The 20,894-nt window shown below is 42.3% G+C and overlaps 1 protein-coding gene across 2 annotated transcripts in view; it reads right to left on the bottom strand.

Annotated features, from left to right (window-relative positions):
- LOC126262457 (transmembrane protein adipocyte-associated 1 homolog) overlaps nt 1-20,894 on the bottom strand; it is a 133,842-nt gene that overhangs the window by 2,785 nt on the left and 110,163 nt on the right. For both annotated transcript variants that reach the window (XM_049959113.1, XM_049959112.1), the window contains exon 8: nt 9,264-9,393. In XM_049959113.1, coding sequence (XP_049815070.1) covers nt 9,264-9,393 — 130 coding nt within the window. The remainder of the gene's footprint in view (nt 1-9,263; nt 9,394-20,894) is intronic.

Here is a 20,894-nt window from a genome sequence, read left to right as displayed (position 1 = left end):
TTGCATATTTGAATAGATATGCTGGATAACTGTCCTGCATTAGTTGACTTGTACTAGAGGAATCTAGCCCTGGACCAGAATACAGTATGTTACTTTTCTCGGTAGTAGTTTGTATTTCAGTAAGTTTCTTTTTAAATATTTGATTATTGGAAGGGTATATTAGACACTATAGCATTTGATAAATATATTTAAGTAGTAACGATCATGGAGTCAAACCACACTTTTTTTCCATTGTAACGGTTACCATTATTCCACTTTACCTAAAACGATTTTTGCTTTGCTGCTTTATAAAGGCCAATTCTCTTAGGGTACATTACGTAATGATTTCTGCACAATTTTGAAACTGGGCTAAGAAATATTAAAAATTTTATGTGAGGTATGTTAAGATGGATATCAACATATTAACAACAATATGAATCAAGAAAGATCACCAAGTAGAGCAGGTATTCTGAGCAGACAGGCACTTTTAAAACTAGACTAAGCTATTTAACACAGTCCTCTTGAGATTTAAGGACTGAAAGAGGACTGTGTCCAACAGTTTAGTCTTCTTTTAAATGTGCCTGTGTTAGTGAATGCTTCCTCTATGTGGAGAGTAGCAGTCTTTACCAATTTTATTACTGTTATTCCCACTGAGATTTCCATTTTTTATTCAACATCTTACCTGGTTAAGAAATGTGGCTCTGCCAACTTCAGAACTGTGACAGCAATTATGACTATGTCTCAATCTTGATCATCTCAAAACAGTGATGTTTTATTAAAACAAATTTGTGAATTTTCTTCTTTGTAAAAAAGAAGACACACACACACACACACACACACACACACACACACACACACACACACACACAAAATGAGTCAGGCTTTAATGTACGGCAGTTACTTCATCGTAGTATTCAGGAGCATGCCTCTATAAAACTTTTAATCCTTTATAGACTTGTGGTTAAGTTTTTGACCACGTGAAGTAAGGGTCATCATTTATCATTTTACCGATTTGTGGTGAGATTTGATCTATGTGACTGCAGTATCTCAGCAGTAACACTTTGTGAGTGAAACAGTAGGCATACTTCTCAGATGATGGTAGAGGTTCACTATTACTGTGGTTAACAAATAGCCACAAAGCATTCCCTATGACATCTGGTGTACTGGGTGCCTTTTTAGTTGTAGGGAAAGCATGTTGTTGATGCATGAATTTTGCTCTTTGTGGTTTTCTCTGAAGCTCTCGGGTATACGTAAGCAATGTTTTGAAATTTAAAGTTGATGGGCATGAAAAACTTGTTTCAATTACTTGTTCTACAAGTGTTGTGTTACTATTATTCTGCCAAAATCCAAAGCTGTTGACTTTTGTGATCTACGATGTAGGAAGGTGCTATCATCACATAGGTATGTGAGATTTGGCAAGGTAAATGATCGGGGAACATCACAGAGCATAATATATGGACAGTAACTTTTGAAATGAGATGTTATAGCCAGTACATGCTGTTTCTGTGCTGTGTTACATAGTCTGCAATAGTACCTTATATATTTCCACTTGATGACATGCATCGAACTATTTACTTTCAGGTTCTGCTTTTTTATGAAATTCCTGAATCTCAAACATCAGCCCACAAAGGCCTTAGGCAGACCTTCAGCATAACTGAAGAGAGACTGCTAGTCTCTACAGATGCAATGACGAAAAGTGGTTAGGCTGTATGGAAGGTGCTTCTAGGTATGGAATGGGTGGCAGATGTCTAAATGGAGGTATTGTTGGTGATTGGAGGGTTTGATGTGAGAGACATGCTGATGGAGCTATCTGTGATGAGGAGGCAGACACTGAGCAAAGTGGCTCGTTGAGCTGGGCCATGTGAAGCAAATGGGGGAGAAAGTGTGGAGGTTTTGGAGGAATGTCAATAGGGTGTCAACAATGAATCTTAAACAGGTGAGAGATCTGGGATTCTGAGTTGCTAGGGAGGATTCCTCTTTACGTCTCATGAATAGCTTGGCTTAGGATGGTGCCTTGTGGGTGCCCATGGCTGTATAGTGGATTTGTTTATAGGTGATGCCTTCCTTTGAAGCACCTGCATAGTTAGTAGTAGTTCTCTGATTCTCTCCTCCATGGAACCCCCTCCACTTTGCACCCAGAGATTTATGAAAGAAAGACTGATGATCTTAATATCACTGGGAGTGAAAATACTACTGTCACTTTTATCATCACTTCAACACTGAGAAAACTGCTTACTGATTTAACTGCTATATGGATGGTGTAGGTAGATTAACCCTCAGCATGCTATCTATAACAATTTTTTATAAAAGACGAGACTTTAGACAGCTAAGATTTTTGTTAATAATAAAAATTTCTATCAAAATTGAACAAATGTGAATATTGGGCAACCAATGATTCACAGAATGACTATAATTAAAGAAATACACAGGAAAGAAAAAAAATAGAAGAGAGAGTGGATGATTATCAGTTTGCACCCAGAACAGGAGAAGGTACCTGAGAAGCCATTCTAACTTGCACTTTAGTAATGGAACAAACAAACAAGGAAAATTGGGATAGTTTCTTACATTTGGTGGTCCACAAGGAAGATAAAGAGTTTAATGTCCTATTCATGATGACGACGTTAGATACGAAACAAGTTCAGACTGGGGAGGATACAGATGAAAATTGCCTGTGCCCTTTTTTCAAATGAACCTGCTTCGCAGTTGTCCAAAGCAATTTAAGGAAACCATGGAAAACCTAAATCTGAATGGCTGGATTGATATTTGAGCTGCTGCCCTCCTGAATACAAGTCTGGTGTCTTACCACTGTGTCACCTACCTCAGTCAGCTTATAGGCCTCTGGAAATTTCTTAACATCATATGATTTCACAATCTTAAGATGTGTCACATTAGACAACAAACAGATAAGTAGCCTGCTGCATCTAAAAAACCAAATGGGAGTAATGGAAGTAGGGCAAACTGGAAGCATTGAAAATGGGATACTCTTGCGAAATGTTAAAAATTAAATAGATGAATAAAGTACAGAATGAAGAGGTAATAGCAAGAATAGAACAGAAAAGAAGTCTACAGAAAACTGGAAGAAAGGAAATCTATGACATTGAGGAATTATTAACTACTTTGTGCTGCAGGGACTGATATGAGGGGGGAAAAAAAAGAAGTCAAACAAAGACTAGGATATGCAAAACAGATTTGAGTTTAGCAGTTACACATTTGAGTTGAAAATATTATCACACTACAAGAGACAGAAAACAGCAACAAACCAGTGAAAAGACTAATGAACAGTTATTCCAAGAGGATCTTTTTTCTTTCACCATTTACTCCACCCTATTTTTCACACATTGTTACAAAAAGGAGAGAGAGAGAGAGAGAGAGAGAGAGAGAGAGAGAGAGAGAGAGTTACACATTTAGCACATTTAGCTTTCAGCTTAAGCCCTCTTCAGAAAAGAGAGGAAACACACACACACACACACACACACACACACACACACACACACACACACCCCTCACAACTGGCACCTAGGGCAGCTTGGACATGAATGCAAATGTCATGTTGAATGAAAGGAACAATCAGGTGTGTGACAGGAAATGGAGAGGGATAGAAGGGCATGGATAGGAGGGCATGGGGGTGGGGGTGGAGATGGGGGGAGAGCACTGTGTGGTGGAGACTGCAAGGACCAGATGAAGGCATGACAAGACTGCTGGTGCAACATTAGGAGACTGTGGGGCACGGAGGTAGGGGGTGGTGTGAGGAGGGGGGGGGGGTGGGGGAATGGGAGCAGTGAAGGGGATGAGAGTACCAGGAAGGGGAAAGACAGGTGGGTATATTGGCAGAAGGTAGTCCATAGTGAGGGTGAGGGGACATAAAGAGGGAGGTGGTGATAAGGCAGAGAGGGTGGAAGCTGTTGGGTGGAGGGTGTGGGGACAGCAGGTTACCATATATTGAGAGCATGATAATTCAGAGAGCAGAGAATGTGTTGTAAGTTCAGATAAGATGGTGGTGGAGGAGAGGGTCTGGATGGCCCGGGCTGTGAAGCAGCAACTGAAATCAAACATGTCATGTTCAGCTGCATGTTGTGCCACAGGGTGTCTATCAGGATCTTTGCCACAATCTGGCAGTGGCCATTCACCCTGGTGGACAAATGGTTGGTAGTCATACTGATGTAGAAAACTGTGAAACGGCTGCAGCATAATTGGTATATGACATAGCTGCTTTCACAGGTGGCCCAGCCTCTGATGGTGGGGAACGATAACCCTTGGACAGGACTGGAATAGGAAGTGCTGGGTCAGTGGATTGGGCCGGAATGACACCTGGATCTTCCACAGGGATATGTTCTCTGCAGCAAGGGGCTTTGAATGGGAGTGGTGAGGGATGGATTAGGGTGTTGTGGAGGTCGGGTGGGTGACAGACCACCATTTGGGGGAGTGGGGGGGGGGGCATGTGAGAAGGATCTTAGGTAGCATGTCCCTCTTTTCTGGGCATTATAATAGGTAATCAAAGCCCTGACAAAGGATGTGGTGCAGTCTTTCCAGTCCACGGTTGTACTGAATGATGAAGTGGCCATTCCTTTGTAGCTGCTTCTTGGGCATGGTGGGACAATTGGAGGAGGGGGGGGGGGGGGAGTGGAACAGGAGATCTGTTTTTTGTGGACTAGGGCTAGGGAAGTTCTTGTCACCGTGCTCTGGCACAGCCACGGGCAACCACATGGTGCCGTCCTATGCCAACCTCCTTATGAGCCATCTATAGGAAACCTTTCTTGCCTCTAAAAACCCTAAAGCCATGGTCTGGTTCAAGTTCACTGATGATACCTTTATGATCTGGACTCAGGCCCAAGACACCATGTCCTCACTCCTCCATTACCTCAACTCTGGTCCTCCTCAACCAAGTGTGCATCCTTCCTGGACAGTGACAACCACCCGAATCTTTCCACTATCCCCTGAAATCAGCTACAATAGAGTGCTCCCTTAGTCACCCAGTACCAGAATGGACTGGGACAACTATACCACATCCTTTGTCAGGGCTTTGATTATCGATCATCATGGCCTGAAATGAGGGAAATCCTACCAGACATCATTCCCACCCCCTGTGAAAGTGGTGGTCTGTCACCCGCTCAAGCTCCACAACATCTCAGTCCATCACTATGTCACTTCCAATTCTAATCCCTCCCCACAGGAATCATATACCTGTGAAATAACTGTCCAATGCACCCATTCAGAGTGCTGATCATGCTGCTGATGATAAAAGTGACAGTAGTATTTTCACTCCCAGTGGTATATTAAGATCATCAGTCTTTCCTTCATAAATCTCTGAGTGGAAAGTGGAGGGGGGTCCATGGAGGAGAGAATCAGAGAACTACTACTAACTATTTCTCTGAAACTATTTCAGTTCTATCACAGGACTATCTTATGCCACCAGAAGCCGTGCCTTCTTTAAAGCAGCCATGTCGTACACCAGCTCTGCTGCAATCATTGCACAGCTTTCTATATTATAATGACTACCAACCAGACATCCTCCAGGACAAACAACTGCTGCCAAACTTTGGTCAAGAGCATGGTAGACCACCCTGTGGATCAACATGCAGCTGAACATAATATGCTTGATTTCAAGGACTGCTTCACAACTTGGGCAATCTGGATCCTCCCCTCCACCACCAGGTAACCTAGACTGCACAAATGGGAATTATCCTTCTCTGTTCCTGATATTATCCCAGTCTCTACCTCTGGCAACTTACTGTCACCACTCCCTCCACTCAACAGCTTCACCCCCTCTGTCCTATCACCTCCTCTCTATTCACACTCACTCACCCTCTTTTTGTGGCAGCCTCTGCCAACACACCTTTCCCCTTTCCTGCTCATCTCATTTTCCCCTCCCCCCCATATGCCTCCCCCTACCTACCTGCCACACAGCCTCTTGATTCTGCGCATGGCAGCCTTGTCACGCCTCCATATAATTTCCACCAAACAGTACTCATCTCTCCTCCCATCCATACACTGCTATCCTCCATTCACCCCACTCCAGACTGCTCCTTTCATTCAATGTGACAGTTGTATTCCGGTCTGGGTTGCCAGAGGTAGAGGTCAAGTGTGCTAGCGTTTGTTTGTTTGTTTGTTTGTGTGTGTGTGTGTGTGTGTGTGTGTGTGTGTGTGTGTGTGTGTGTGTGTGTGTGTGTTTCTGGAGGGGAAAAAAGCTTTGGTCGGAAGCTAAATGCAAAACAGCCTTTTCATTGAGTCTGGTTGCAACTCAACAGGTCATCTTTATTGTGGGTAAAAATCTCTACCCTTTCCCTAAAACTTAAAAAGACAGTGATGCAGCACAAAGAAGTTATCCAAATGGGATGAAAATCGGTAGATGTGATGTACATTTACAGACAAACAAACTACTACAATTTCAGAGACACTGGATGATTTATTCAAGAGAAAGAGCTTCACAAACTGAACAATTCAACAACACATTTGTCGACTTCTGGCCCTTATGTGAGCAGTTATTAGGCTTGGCATTCATTGATGGAGTTGTTGGATGTCGTCCTGAGGGATATTGTGCCAAATTCTGTCACTGATGTGTTAGATCATCAAAATTTTGAACTGCTCCAAACATTCTCAATTGGGGAGAGATATGGTATATTTGATAGTCAAGGTAGGATTTGGCAAGCAGGAAAACAAGCAATAGAAAATCTCACTGTGTTCAGGCGGGTGTTATCTTGCTGAAATATAAGCCAAGGATGGCTTGCCATGAAGGGCAACAAAATTGTGTGTAGAATATCAACAACATACTGCTGTGCTGTAAGGGTGTCGTGGATGACAACCAAAGAGGTCCTGGTATGGAAAGAAATGGTACCCCAGACCGTCACCGTTGATTGTTGGGCCATATAGTGAGTGACAGTCAGGATGGTACCCCACCTCTGTCCGGGGAATCTCCAGACAGGGCTTCAGCCTGGAATCTCATTCACTGGAATTGAATTGTCTTCAGACATGAGTCCTGATTAGACCCGCAAAGACTTGTATGGAGATGGACAGTGGTGGGATACCAAGCTCACTGTCACCTGCCATATGGTCTGACAACCAGGAGTGATGGTCTGGGGTGCCATTTCATTTCATTTCATTTCATTTCATACAAAGACACTGCAGGTTGCCATCTGTGGCACCCTTACAGCACAGCAGTAAATCGTCGATACTCTATGCCTTGTTTTCTTTCCCCTGGTGGCAAGCCTTCTTGGGCTTACATTTCAGCAAGGTAATGCCTGCCTGTACATGGCAAGAATTTCTACTGCTTGTTTTTGTGATTGCCAAGCCCTAGCTCGGTCAGCAAAGTTGCCAGATCTCTCCCCAATTGGAAACATCTGGAGCATTATGGGTAGGGCCCTCCAATCAGCTCAGGATTTTGACAATCTAATGCACCAATCTGACAGAATTTGGCACAATATCCCTCTGCAGGACATCCAACAACACCATCAATCAATATCAAGCTGAATAACTACTTGCCTAAGAGTCAGAGGTGGACCAATGTGGTAAAGATCTTTCCCTTTAATAAATCATTCAGTTTCTCTGAAATTATCATCATTTGTTTGTCTGTATATGTACATCACATGGCCGGACAGAAGTCAAGATGATACTTATTCAGGACTCCCTGTGATGTCTACTGACGATGCTCATGCCAGGAACGCCAATGAAATTGTGTATACCAATTTAACACTGACTGTCCAAGAGATTTCAGAAGAATGAAACATTTCAGTTGGGTCATAGCATGAAATCCTGACACAGCATCTTCGAATGCATTGTGTTGATGACAAGTTCAACCCACAGCTCATGAGTCAAGACCAGAAAGACATTCGCCACGCAATCTGTGAAGAGCTTTTAATAGCACAAATGAGAATGAGATGTTCCTTACGAGAATCATAACTGGTGATGAGATGTGGGCCAATAGATGATGTCGAGACCAAGGTTCAGTCTTCACAATCGGATGGGAAAGGTTCTCCAAGACCAAAAAAAGATCATCAGGTCAGATAAAATGTCGAAGCCATTCTAATAAGTTTTCTTTAACTTTGAAGGATTAGTTCATAACCATGAATTCATGACACAGCGACAAACTTTTAATCCATGTTACTACTGGGACAAGTTGCAATGTCCGTGAGGAAATTTGAGAAGGAAATGGTCTGAAATGTGGCGAGACAATTCATGACACTTGCAACATGATAATGCACCCACACATTCATCCCTGTTGGTGCATGAATAATGCACAAAAAAATAAAATCACTATGCTACCTCCTCCTCTGTACTCTCCAGACTTTTTTTCTTTCCAAAATTTAAAACCCCATAGTAAGGACGAAGATTTGCACTGACAGACGACAAAAGAAAATTCGCAGACGGCGCTTCATGCGATTCAGCAAGACGCGTACCAGGACTGCTTCCGGAAGTGGAAACGGTGTCTGAAGCAGTGTATCAATCATGGAGGAGAGTATTTCGAAGGAGACCATGCACAATAAGTAAAAGATAAGAGTAGAAAAATTTATGGAAAAATTCTAGAATTTTCAAAACAGACCTCATATGTTTGAAATTTGCATAAATTATAAAGGATTTTCACGCTTCAGTTTTATTATTTAGCTGAAACTGCACACTATTTCTTTAGAGGCAACTGTGTATTTCTGCCCTTGATATTTTTTCTCTTGCAGACAATCATCATCAGTTTATTCTGTTGTCAATAATACCTTTGAACCACCTGGGAAAAACATTCAGAAGTGAAATACATAAAACAAAAGTTACATTGTGTGTTCACAATCTTTATGTTCAACGTAAAGAATGCCAGACAGATAAAGTCAAAAACTGTATTTGATGTGGACTTTCTGCATGTATAAGATAATTTCTCTCTGAATAAAGTATTACCATTGATTTTTAATACCATTAAAAAGTTATTCTAATGGGGGTATGCTTTTCTTGTTCTAAGTTCCTCTATTTAAAAAAGTGTTTATCTGGAAAGGTACATGATCCAGCTCAGCTTAAGTGACAATATCTGCAGATTGAAGACTGGGGCAATAACTTGGGTGAGGAAGGATGCAAGGAAGGTGGAGGGCATATCTTCCTAACTTGCTCACCCAGCCACCAATTCTTCCACTGGTGTATATGTATTTTCAGTCTAAAGCTACTTTCTTTGTAAAAGAGTTCATGTCCATCACCTATACAATTTAATGTAGTGCATTTTGTTTGCAATCTGCATCATCCCTAATAATTTTAGTGAACAGTCTTCTATACTAGACTGCACATACTAGCCTTTACGGACTTATACTTTCGCTTACCTGGTATATATAATCTGAGTCAGTCTTCAACGATGAGAAAGATTGCTGATGAGGAAGCGAAACTGTATCATCTTCCATGTTGTCATCAACTTGCGCTTTGTATGAGAACATTATACTTGGCTGAGAGATGCTAAGGAAGAAAAATAACAAAATAAACAACTATACAAATACAGGATTAAATTAACTATTTGGTTATGCTAAATTAACAGCCAAATATTTTTTTTTATTTCATTGGAAAAAGTTGTCCCTAAGGAAACAACATCCCTCACTAATAAGATAAAAGCTGGTGCTTAAATTCACTAGATCATACAAGGTCAAATATTTTCATAATTAAAAAGCCTAGCTGATTCTTTAAAAAATATCACTGCAGACTCAAACTAAAACAAACAGCTGAAAAATTACAAGAGTAATTATTAATAAAAGCATTCTACTACACATAAGAAGACCAATCAGGAAACCAAGACTAATAACCAAAAGAATCTGAGGTGACAAGACTATAATCAGGTGGTTTGCTCATTGTCAAATCTTACTAAAAAAATAAAAAAGTGACAGCCGAAGTTTTGAAGATAATGACCAAGAACAATTATACAGTTTTACATTTAGATGCTAGAGGGCGTCTAACCAAAAACAGTCATTAAATAATTTAAGAAATTTTAGGAGTACAGGCAACAACCCATAGAATAGTAGAGGTGCTGACCCTTCAAAAGCTAAATGCCCCTATTTTCTAAGATAAGTCATAGGGTCAGTATTGCCTCCGGTGTTCCAACATTTCTACAGAATCCAAACTGATCTTCCCTGAGGTCGGCTTCTACCAGTTTTTCCATTCGTCTGTGAAGAACTCGCGTTAGTATTTTGAAGCTGTGACCTATTAAACTGATAGTTCGGTAATTTTCACATCTGTCAACACCTGCTTTCTTTGGGATTGGAATTATTATATTCTTCTTGAAGTCTGAGGGTATTTTGCCTGTCTCATACATTTTGCTCACCAGATGGTAGAGTTTTGTCAGGGCTGGCTCTCCCAAGGCTGTCAGTAGTTCTAATGGAATGTTGTCTACTCACGGGGCCTTGTTTTGACTTAGGTCTTTCAGTGCTCTGTCAAACTCTTCACGCAGTATCATGTCTCCCATTTCATCTTCATCTACATCCTCTTCCATTTGCATAATATTGTCCTCAAAAGCATCGCCCTTGTATAGACCCTCTATATACTCCTTTTGCCTTTCTGCTTTCCCTTCTTTGCTTAGTCCTGGGTTTCCATCTCAGCTCTTGATATTCATGCAAGTGGTTCTCTTTTCTCCAAAGGTCTCTTTAATTTTCCTGTAGGCAGTATCTACCTTACCCCCTAGTGATATACGCCTCTACATTCTTACATTTGTCCTCTAGCCATCCCTGATTCACAATGTTGCACTTCCTGACGATCTCATTTTTGAGACGTTTGTATTCCTTTTTGCCTGCTTCATTTACTGCATTTTTGTATTTTCTCCTTTCATCAATTAATTTCAGTATCTCTTCTGTTACCCATGGATTTCTATTAGCCCTTGTCTTTTTACCTACTTGATCCTCTGCTACCTTCACTATTTCATCTCTCAAAGCTACTAATTCTTCTTCTACTGTATTTGCTTCCCCCATTCTTGTCTATTGTTCCCTAATGCTCTCCCTGAAACTCTTTACAACCTCTGGTTCTGTCAGTAGCAAATGTATAATGTTTCTGTTTCAGATAGTGGCCTAAGGCTGAAATTTTACAATCATGCATGAAATAAAGAGAATGGCAGCTAAAGGCATCATGAAATCATTCAAAAAATTCATCACAGCTGCAGACCCGATTGCAAGGACAATTACAAATTTAAATGTTTGGATGTCTTTTCTGAAGATATTAGTATGGAGTTTAGCCTGGTACAGAAGAGAACCAAGGATGATAAAGAGTTCAGTCAAGAAGAGAATAGGAGCTTTCAAAATCTCACATGAGACAGCTGAAGATTAAATTATGGGTAGATCAAATGGAAAATACTACATTGAAAAGCAGAAAAAAATTATGACAACTTAACAAAAAGAAGGGATTGGCTGACTGGACACACCCTGAGACATCGAGGAATTGCCAGTTTGGTCATTAAAGTAAGTGTGATGAGCAAAATGTCAGAGGGAGACCAAGACACGAGTACAGTAAGCAGATTCAGAAGGCTGTAGGTTGCAGTAGTTATGCAGAGATGATAAAGCTCCCACTCAATAAACTAGTATGGAGAGCTATATCAAATCAGTTTTTGGACAGAAGACCATCACTGCTGCCACACAACAGCGAGGTTTCTTCTATACAGTTTGTAAACAGGATGTATAAGAAGGTGCCATGTGTGTACCCATGGCCGTGCTACAAATCTGTTTGTGTATCTTCAGTTGAGAAAAGCTTGTATTCAATCTCAGCTCTCTCAAAATAAGATTTCTAATTTTTAGAGATGTGCACACATTTACTTTTCACCACGTGTGTGTGTGTGTGTGTGTGTGTGTGTGTGTGTGTGTGTGTGTGTCAAGTCAACCGTTCTAAAGGACACTAGTCAAAAAAGCAAGTTATTTCTGCAAATCATCAAATACCTCATCAGTTTATGGGTCTAAGAATGGTGTGGTTTGCCTGAGATGATTAGACAAGTTGTTTTACCCCAGAAAAAAACTAGTCAGTCACCATTAACAGGCAAAATTTCATTCAGACGAAAAGTAACCCACAATGACTGAATAAGTTTCTGTGAGACATATTGTAATGTTAGCCAATAAGAGTTATTAAAGTTAAAAATTCCAGATGATTGTTATTCTCAAGGCCTATACAATTTTTGATGTTTTAATTGGATCACGAGTTGAACTGGCTAAACCTGAAGATGCAGCCATGAAAGCATGGATAAGATAAAATGCCAAGGCCATGTTCCTGATTTCCTCATCAGCAGACAAAAATCAAATGCAAAATCTGTTTGTTTGTGAGGTAACACATGGAATGTGGACCAAGGCGAGATTTACACATGACCAACAATCACAAGCAAGTAAGTTAACTTTAACACAGAATTTTTATGAATATCGGATGGACATGAATGATCCAGTTGTAGTACATGTAGCTAAAACTGAAAACCTGTCACTGTAGCTGGGGAAGGTAGAAGAACTGTATTATGAAGTGGATTTGCAAACTGCAAGTATATACTGATGTCAGCTGTATCATGCATTAACGACACATGAAAATTTGCGCTGGAGCGGAACTCAAGCCCGGAGTTTCCTCATTACTGCAAGCGGTCACCGTTACCACATTGGCTATCTGTGAGCAACTCGCAAATCAAATCAGACTTCAATATGTTATGTCTGTCCATACCCCTGTGCTTGCACTTCATACTTCCCACACAGGGAGGGAGAAATTTTTTATCATCATTTTAGCATTTAGAGGCATATTTACTAATGATTTACACAATATTTGTGCTTGTACAGTGTTTACAGATTACACTACAGTGTTCTTCACACGTCTCTCCCCATACAGTAATCACAAAGCGCAAGCATAGGAACAAATGTGACATGAAAGTTTGGGTTGGTCCAGGTGGTGTGCATGGATAGCTGATGGGATTAAGGCGACTGATTGCGGTAAGCAGGAAATACAAGTTCGAGTCCTGGTATGGCACACATTTTCGTGTGTGATTAATAAAACTTCCACCTAGCATCAATACATATATGCAATTTGCGAATCCAACAAACTTGCCTCGGAGACGGATGGATACAATGGAATACGAAAACCGCAAAGGACAAACGGCACACAATTTAGAAATTTTAATTTTGGATCTTGGAATGTTCAGAGCCTGTATAGACCAGGAACCATCCAGACTATGGTCTCAGAAACTAACAGATATAAACTGGACCTGGTGGCAGTACAAGAGACAAGATGGTTAGGAGAAGGAACTCACAGAGGATGTATACACACTATTCTACAGCGGATGTGTAGATAAACACCAATTCGGGACTGGTTTTGTAATACACAACAATGCAGCAAATTCAGTGAAGGAATTCAAAGCTGTTAACAAGAGAATATCCTAAATAGTACTTGGAAACCAAGTGTCAGACATTACATTCATCAATGTTCAAGCCCCAACTGAGGATAAAATAGATGAGGAAAAGGAATTGAGAGCACACCAACTAGAAATATCAGGATAGTGCTGGGAGATTTTAATGGAAAAGCAGGAAAACAAGAATTCTACATACGAACTATAGGAAGGCACAGTTTGTACGATGAGACCAATGAGAATGGTCAGAGGATGATCAACTTAGCTATCTCAAAGAACCTGAGAGTAAGTTCGACTTACTTCGAACACAAGAGAGAACGTGGTGTTCACCGAATGGAAGAACCATAAACCAGATAGATCACATCTTGGTGGACCAGCACTATAGCCATAGAGTCATGGATGTCAGTTCGTATAGAGGAGCCGAATGTGTGTCAGACCACTTCCTCATTGTGTGCAGGCTTAAACTCATGTTCACCTACATGCATAAGAAGAAGGGGACACTAGAACCTGCTTTGAATGTTGAGAAACTACGAGAAAGCGCCATTAAAGAACAATATGCTATAGAAATCAAAAACTGTTTTGAGGTCCTAGAGACCATAGAACCAAGAGAGAACATGGAGGAAAGGTGGGAAGAAATAAAGTCCATGGCACTAAGTGTAGCGCAGGATATATTGGGAAGAAAGAAGATAATGAAGAAGAGGAAATGGTTCAATGATACACACCAGAAGGCTACAGAAAAGAGAAGGAAGATGAGAGAGAAGTGGCTAGCTGACAGGGAGAATGAGCAGAAAAGGGAACATTTTATCAACATCAGAAGGGAGACAAAACGTATCCTAAGAGCAGAGAAGAGAATATATCTAACCAGTTTGCTAGAACAAGCTGAGGCAGACAGCCAAAACAAGAACTCAAGGCAATTCTTTCAATATATAAAAAATCAGAACTTGGATTTCAGAGCCCAACTATTTTCATTAGAGATAAGAACGGCAACTTGATAAATGACAAGGAAAGAATTGTAGAAGGATGGAAAGAATACTTTTCAGAACTGTTGAATCGCCCAGATCAAGATGGGATATTACCTCCAAACACTATGGAGGAAAGGAAAGATGAAGAATGGGAAGTTAGGGAAGAAGGCGTGAAGATCGCAGTCAAAGGACTCGGAAACAACAGAGCCCCAGGGGAGGACAGAATAACATCAGAATTAATCAAGGAGGGAGGTGAGAGGGTTGGGTTGTTTAGGGAAGGAGACCAGACAGCGACGTAATCGGTCTTATCGGATTAGGGAAGGACGGGGAAGGAAGTCTGCCGTGCCCTTTCAAAGGAACCATCCCAGCATTTGCCTGGAGTGATTTAGGGAAAACACGGAAAACCTAAATCAGGATGGCCGGATGCGGGATTGAATCGTCGTCCTCCCGAATGCGAGTCCAGTGTGCTAGCCACTGCGCTACCTCGCTCGGTGAGAGCTTACACTTAGAGATATATAAACTGATCCAGTTGATATGGGAGAAGGAGACACTGCCAGAAGAATGGAAATTGGCTATAATATGCCCAATATACAACAAGGGAAGCAAAATGGAATGTGATAACTACAGAGGAATCAGCTTGTTGAATGTAACATATAAGGTGCTACGAAAATTGCAACCATTCATAGAGAACAACATACAGGAGTACCAAGCTGGCTTTCGACCAAACCAATCGACAATAGATCACATTTTTACACTAAGACAATTGTTTGAAAAACATTGGGAATATGATAAAGATATCTACAGTCTGTGTGTCAGTTTTCAACGTGCATATGACAGCATCCACAGGAATAGCCTATACAATGCAATGTGGGACTTCAGAATCCCTGAGAAGCTAGTGAGAATGGTGCAAGCTTATATGGAAGGGTCAAAGGCAGCAGTATGTTTCCAAGGAGCTACATCAGAAACATTCGAGACTGAAACATGCCTCAGACAAGGGGATGATCTCTCATGTGTCCTGTTCAGTGTCATCTTAGAGAAAGTAATAAAAGAGTGTAGGCAACAGGAATGGGCTGGAGTAGAGACGGATGGTAACTTCAATTGTCTCGCATATGTAGATGACATAGTACTATTAAGTCAATCAAAGCACAAGTTGAAAGAAATGTACCAGAAAATGGACAATTATGCACAGAAGGTAGGGCTCAAAGTGAATTGAGACAAATCAGAGTTCACGCAATTAGGAAGAAGACAAGAGCAGGTAGAATTTCTTAAGATAGATGGCAAGAGGTTGAAGAGTGTAGACCAGTTCGAATACTTGTGATCTTGGTTTACCACGGACGACATAAAAATGGATATCAAGGAAAGAACAGCAGTGGGAACGAAATGCACACATTCCCTCACAGAGACACTTGGCTCTAAATCGATCTCAGTGAACACTAAGATGAAAATCTACAACACAGTGATATGCCCAGCAGTAATGTACGGTTCAGAAACATAGAGCATGACTAAGTGAGAAAGGGAAAAACCATTAATATTTGAAAGAAGAGTAATGAGGAAGATATGAGGACCAGTTTTAGATAACGGAGAATGGAGGAGGAGGAAAAACAAGGAAATCTACCTTCTGATGCAACAACCAACTACCCTACTGAAGATAAACAGCAAAAGAATAAAATGGGTGGGCCATGTAGCCTGCATGCCAGATGGAAGACAGGTGGAGATGGCACCAGCGGGGAAACCAAACACCAAACACCTCATTGGACGACCAATGTAGCGCTGGATGGAAGACCTGGCGAAGGACCTAGCAGCCCTGGGAATTGAAGACATCTGGAGAAACTGGGCACAAAACAGGAAGGAATGGAGTCAGTCTGTGGAAGCAGCGTGTGGTCTGCAGGGCCTGTGATCACTGAATGTCTATCTATCTAATAATATACAGCAACTGAATTGTTGTAACAGCGTTTGTTCTTTCAGGCAATCACTGCATCATTACTTTTATGCCTCACTAACTACATCCTCACACACAACCACCATTCCCTTGACTGGAAAATGACAAGCTATTTCAAGATTTGCAGAGAGAAATAACATATTTTTATATCAATTAAATATCTTAATTTATTTGACTAGCATCCCTTACAACAGTTGAATTACAATTAAGAATAAGCAATGATGAAAAGCAAAGAGTAAATGCATTTCATCTCTGAAAATTTTGAGAGTATTGAAACCAAATGCAAGCATGCATAAATATTTCAACACTCCCAGTGATTTAGTGATTGTATTTGTCCTTTTACAATATCAATCTCTGAATGCAAATTAATTAAGTTTTGTGATATAAGATTTCCTGCATAAACAGCATCACATAAACCTACTAGTTTTACTTCACTCCCAGTGTTATGCTCTATACCAGCAGTCGTCAATTTTTTTTTCTCAAGAGCCAATACTGACATTGTGGGGCGACACGTCGGGCCACATATATAACAATCTTCTTAGTAATTGTTAACATACATAAATTAGAATGAGTCCTCAGCAGACTAACTTTAGTAAAGGCACGATAAGATGCCCGCCGACCCCAACGTACTGATAGTTGAAAGCCTGAACCATTCGGAACATTTCATCTCGATTGGTCTCTGCCTCAGACTGCTGTTGCCCCAAAGATGTGACATTATAATTGCCTGAGGAACTGTTATTGTGTTTTCTGACTGAGCAGATGATTATTTGATTAATAACAGTAACTGTGCTCATATGTAAATGGATTATCCAATACGAGATACAATCACAAATGTTTACTAAATGTTATGAACATTAATTTTGCTCCACTCATTGTGATTTATTACAACAGTCTTCATTCAATTTCATATTCCTGGCTACAAAGTTGTTTCACATTTGAAAATGATGGTTTCTATAACGTGATTCACTAATTCTGTGGCAAAGTTTAAACTGATCAGCCAAAACATTATGACCACCTGCTTAATAGCTTGTTTGTCTGCATTTGGACAAAATGTCTCTGCGCATCATGGACCCAACAATTTGTCAGAAGGTTTGTGGCGATATATGACATTAGATGCCTACGCTCAGTACATGTAATTCGCGTAAATAACGGGCCGCTGATTTGTGTACGCGGTTATGGCATCAGATAGTGGTTCTGACGGCTTCCAAAGGGTTTACATCAGGCGAATTTGGTCAACAAGACATCAACGTGAGTACACTATACCACTCCTCAAACCTCTGTAGCTTGGTTCTGGCTCCAAGACACGGACAATTACACTGCTGAAAGATGACATTGCCGTTGAGGAAGACATCAAGCGTGAAGGAATGCAGGAGATTTGTAACTGTCAGTGTGTCTTCCACAGTTGGTCTGTAAGTGTAGGAGAATGTCTTCCATAGCGTAATACTGATCCCACCAGCCTGCGTCTGCGGCATGCTGCTCGTTTCTAGCCGCCATTCACGTCGATGACTGCATTTGTGGAGACAACCATCGACCTAATGTAGCAAAATGTGATTCACCCAAAGAGCTGACACTTTTCCATTGATCGACGATTGAATCTCGATGGTTCCATGCCCATTGCAGTCATAATTGACGATGTCATTGGGTCAACTTGTGAACACGTATGGGTGGTCTGCTGCAGGGTTCCACGTTTAACAATGTACGATGAATGGTGTGCTCCAAAACAATTGTGCGACCACCAGCATTGTGCTGTTTTGGCAAGGATGCCACAAGCCACCACCTATCTACTTTACAAAGTAGACAAGCGTACGAACCCTGCGTTCTGTGAAGAGTCGTAGACTTCCAATGATTTAGCACCTAGCGGCAGTTTCACCGCCCTTCTTCCTCTTTCTGTGGATACTCACGACAGTAGCAAATGAATATTTGAGCATCTTCACCATTTTCGTGATACTTGTTCACAGACTGTGTAATATTAATCTGCCCTTTGTCAAAGTTGCTTATCTCAATGGAGTTCCCCATTTGGAGCCCGTATCTTCACTAGGGTGATCACTTATGTGTATCTGCTCGGCTTACATAGTTTTGTTACCGCGTCACGTGCCCGCAACACCACCACCTGGCATCCAATGCCGCGGTTGGCAGTGGTCACAATGTTTTGGTTTATTAGTGTACACCGTAGTAACTGTTTGCTAAAGTCGCATACGCCCATGAGTAATCAGTACTGGAAGACAAACAATAATACACTGCTCCTTTCACAATCTCTAACTCCGCAGTGGAGTGGCCATGCTACTTACACCTCTGCTATGAGGTAAGCGGCAAACCTTACTGAACCATGGACCTTGCCGTTGGTGGTTGGTTGGTTGGTGGGTTTGTGGGATTGAAGGGACCAGACTACTAGGGCCATCGGTCCCTTTTTCCATGAACTTTAAACCCCCACAAGAAATAAAAACAAACAAAAAACAATGGAGATGACAAGAGACGACAAAGGACAAGAAAGACAGAGACCAGAAAAAAAAACGCACTAAAAACCCCAGTCTAACATCGTAGGCCAAAGGTCAGACAACTCTCTCTCTCTCTCTCTCTCTCTCTCTCTCTCTCTCTCTCTCTCTCTCACACACACACACACACACACTCTCTCTCTCTTAGATCAAGTGATAAAAACCCCCTGCACGAATAAAACTCAAAACTAAATCTGCCATCGCAACGTCATCTGATAAAAGTGCAGGAAGCTTATCAGGCAGCGCAAACGCCTGCCTGAACGGAGTTAAAAACTGGCAGTCCAACAAGATGTGGACCACAGTCAAAGCTTACCCACAGCTACATAAAGGTGGGCCCTCGTGGCGCAATAAATAGCTAGTGCGTTATCCAGGTGTGGCCAATGTGCAGCTGGCAGAGGACAACAGAGTCCTTGCGAGAGACCCGCAAGGAGGAGCAACATGCACCAGTAGCCTCCTTGATGGCCCGAAGTTCGTTGGGTGAAAGCAGGGCATGCCATTCTTCACCCCAGGTGCGAAGTACCTTCTGCCGCAAAACTGACCTGAGGTCACTCTCAGAAAGGCCAATCTCCAAGGCTGGTGCACCGACAGCCTGTTAGGCCAGCGTGTCAATACGTTCATTTCCCGGGATGCCTACATGACCCGAGGTCCACACAAAGACCACAGAGCAGCCGCAATGGGCACGAGTATCGAGGGACTCCTGGATAGCCATCACCAGACGAGAGCGAGGGCAACACTGGTTGATAGCTCGTAAACTGCTCAGGGAGTCACTACAGATAACGAAGGACTCACCTGAGCAAGAGCGGATATACTCTAGGGCACGAGAGATGGCGACCAGCTCAGTAGTGAAAACACTGCTGCCAGCCGGCAATGAATATTGTTCATAATGATCCACTAGAGTAAGAGCATAACTGACATGACCAGCAACCACCGAACCGTCTGTATAGACAACGTCAGAGCCTTGAATCGTGGCAAGGATTGATAGAAAGTGGCGGCGGAGGGGCTCAGGAGGGACTGAGTCCTTCGAGCCCTGTGCCAAATCGAGCCGAAGGCACGGGCGGGGCACACACCATGGGGGTATATGCAGAGGGGCCCGGAAAAGAGGTGGAAGACTGAAAACCTCAAGCCCAGAGAGAAGAGCTCTGACACGAACCGTGCCACCGTGCCGGAAGATGGATGACCGACTGAGGGAACAGGAGACGATAATTGAGATGCCCGGGCAAGCTAAAAACATGTGTAGCATAAGTGGCCAGTAATCGTTGGCGCTGGAACCGCAATGGAGGGACACTTGGCTCCACAAGTATGCTGTTGACAGGGCTTGTCTGAAATGCTCCAGTGGTGAGTCGGATCCCGCTGTGAAGGATGGGGTCCAGCAACCGCAATGCAGAAGGGGATGCCGAACGATAAGCCAGGCTCCCATAATCTAGACAGGACTGAATTAACGCCTGGTACCTGGTAGAGCCATAGAAGGGTAGACCGATCGGCACCCCAGCTGGTGTGACTCTAGCAACGAAGAGCGCTAAGATGACGCCAGCACGTTTGTTTAAGCTGCCGAATATGAGGCCACCAAGTCAACCGTGTATCGAAAACCAATTCCAAAAACTGATGCATCTCCACCACAGCAAGAGGTTTGCCGTCAAGTTAAAGCCGAGACTCAAGGTGAACAGTGCGTAGCCGGCAGAAATGCATAACGCAGGTCTTGGCAGCCGAAAACTGAAAGCCATGCGCTACAGCCCAAGACTGCGCCTTTCGGATAGCGCCCTGCAGCTGCCGTTCAGCAGCTGCAATACCAGTGGAGCTATAGTATAGGCAGAAGTCCTCAGCATATGAGGAAGATGAGACAGACGTTCCCACTGCCGCAGCGAGGCCATTAATTGCAATCAAAAAGAGGCAGACAATATGCAGATCCTTGCGGTACCCCATTCATCTGAACTCGGGGGAACTAATGGAGGCCACAACTTGTAAACGAAAGGAATGAAGCGACAGAAAATTTTGTATGAAAAATCGGTAGCGGACCCAGAAGACCCCAACCATGAAGCATAGAGAGGATGTGATGTTGCCATGTCGTATCGTATGCCTTCCGCATGTCAAAAAAGACGGCGACCAGATGCTGACGGCGGGCAAAGGCCGTACGGATGGCAGACTCCAGACGCACCATATTATCAGCGGCAGAGCGGCCCTTGTGGAACCCACCCCGAGACGGAGCCAGAAGGTGCCGACACTCAAGT

This window comes from Schistocerca nitens, chromosome 6 (assembly GCF_023898315.1).
Source record: "Schistocerca nitens isolate TAMUIC-IGC-003100 chromosome 6, iqSchNite1.1, whole genome shotgun sequence".
NCBI lineage: Eukaryota > Metazoa > Arthropoda > Insecta > Orthoptera > Acrididae > Schistocerca > Schistocerca nitens.
Note: the sequence above shows the minus strand (reverse complement) of the source record. Positions and strands in the feature narration are given on the sequence as shown.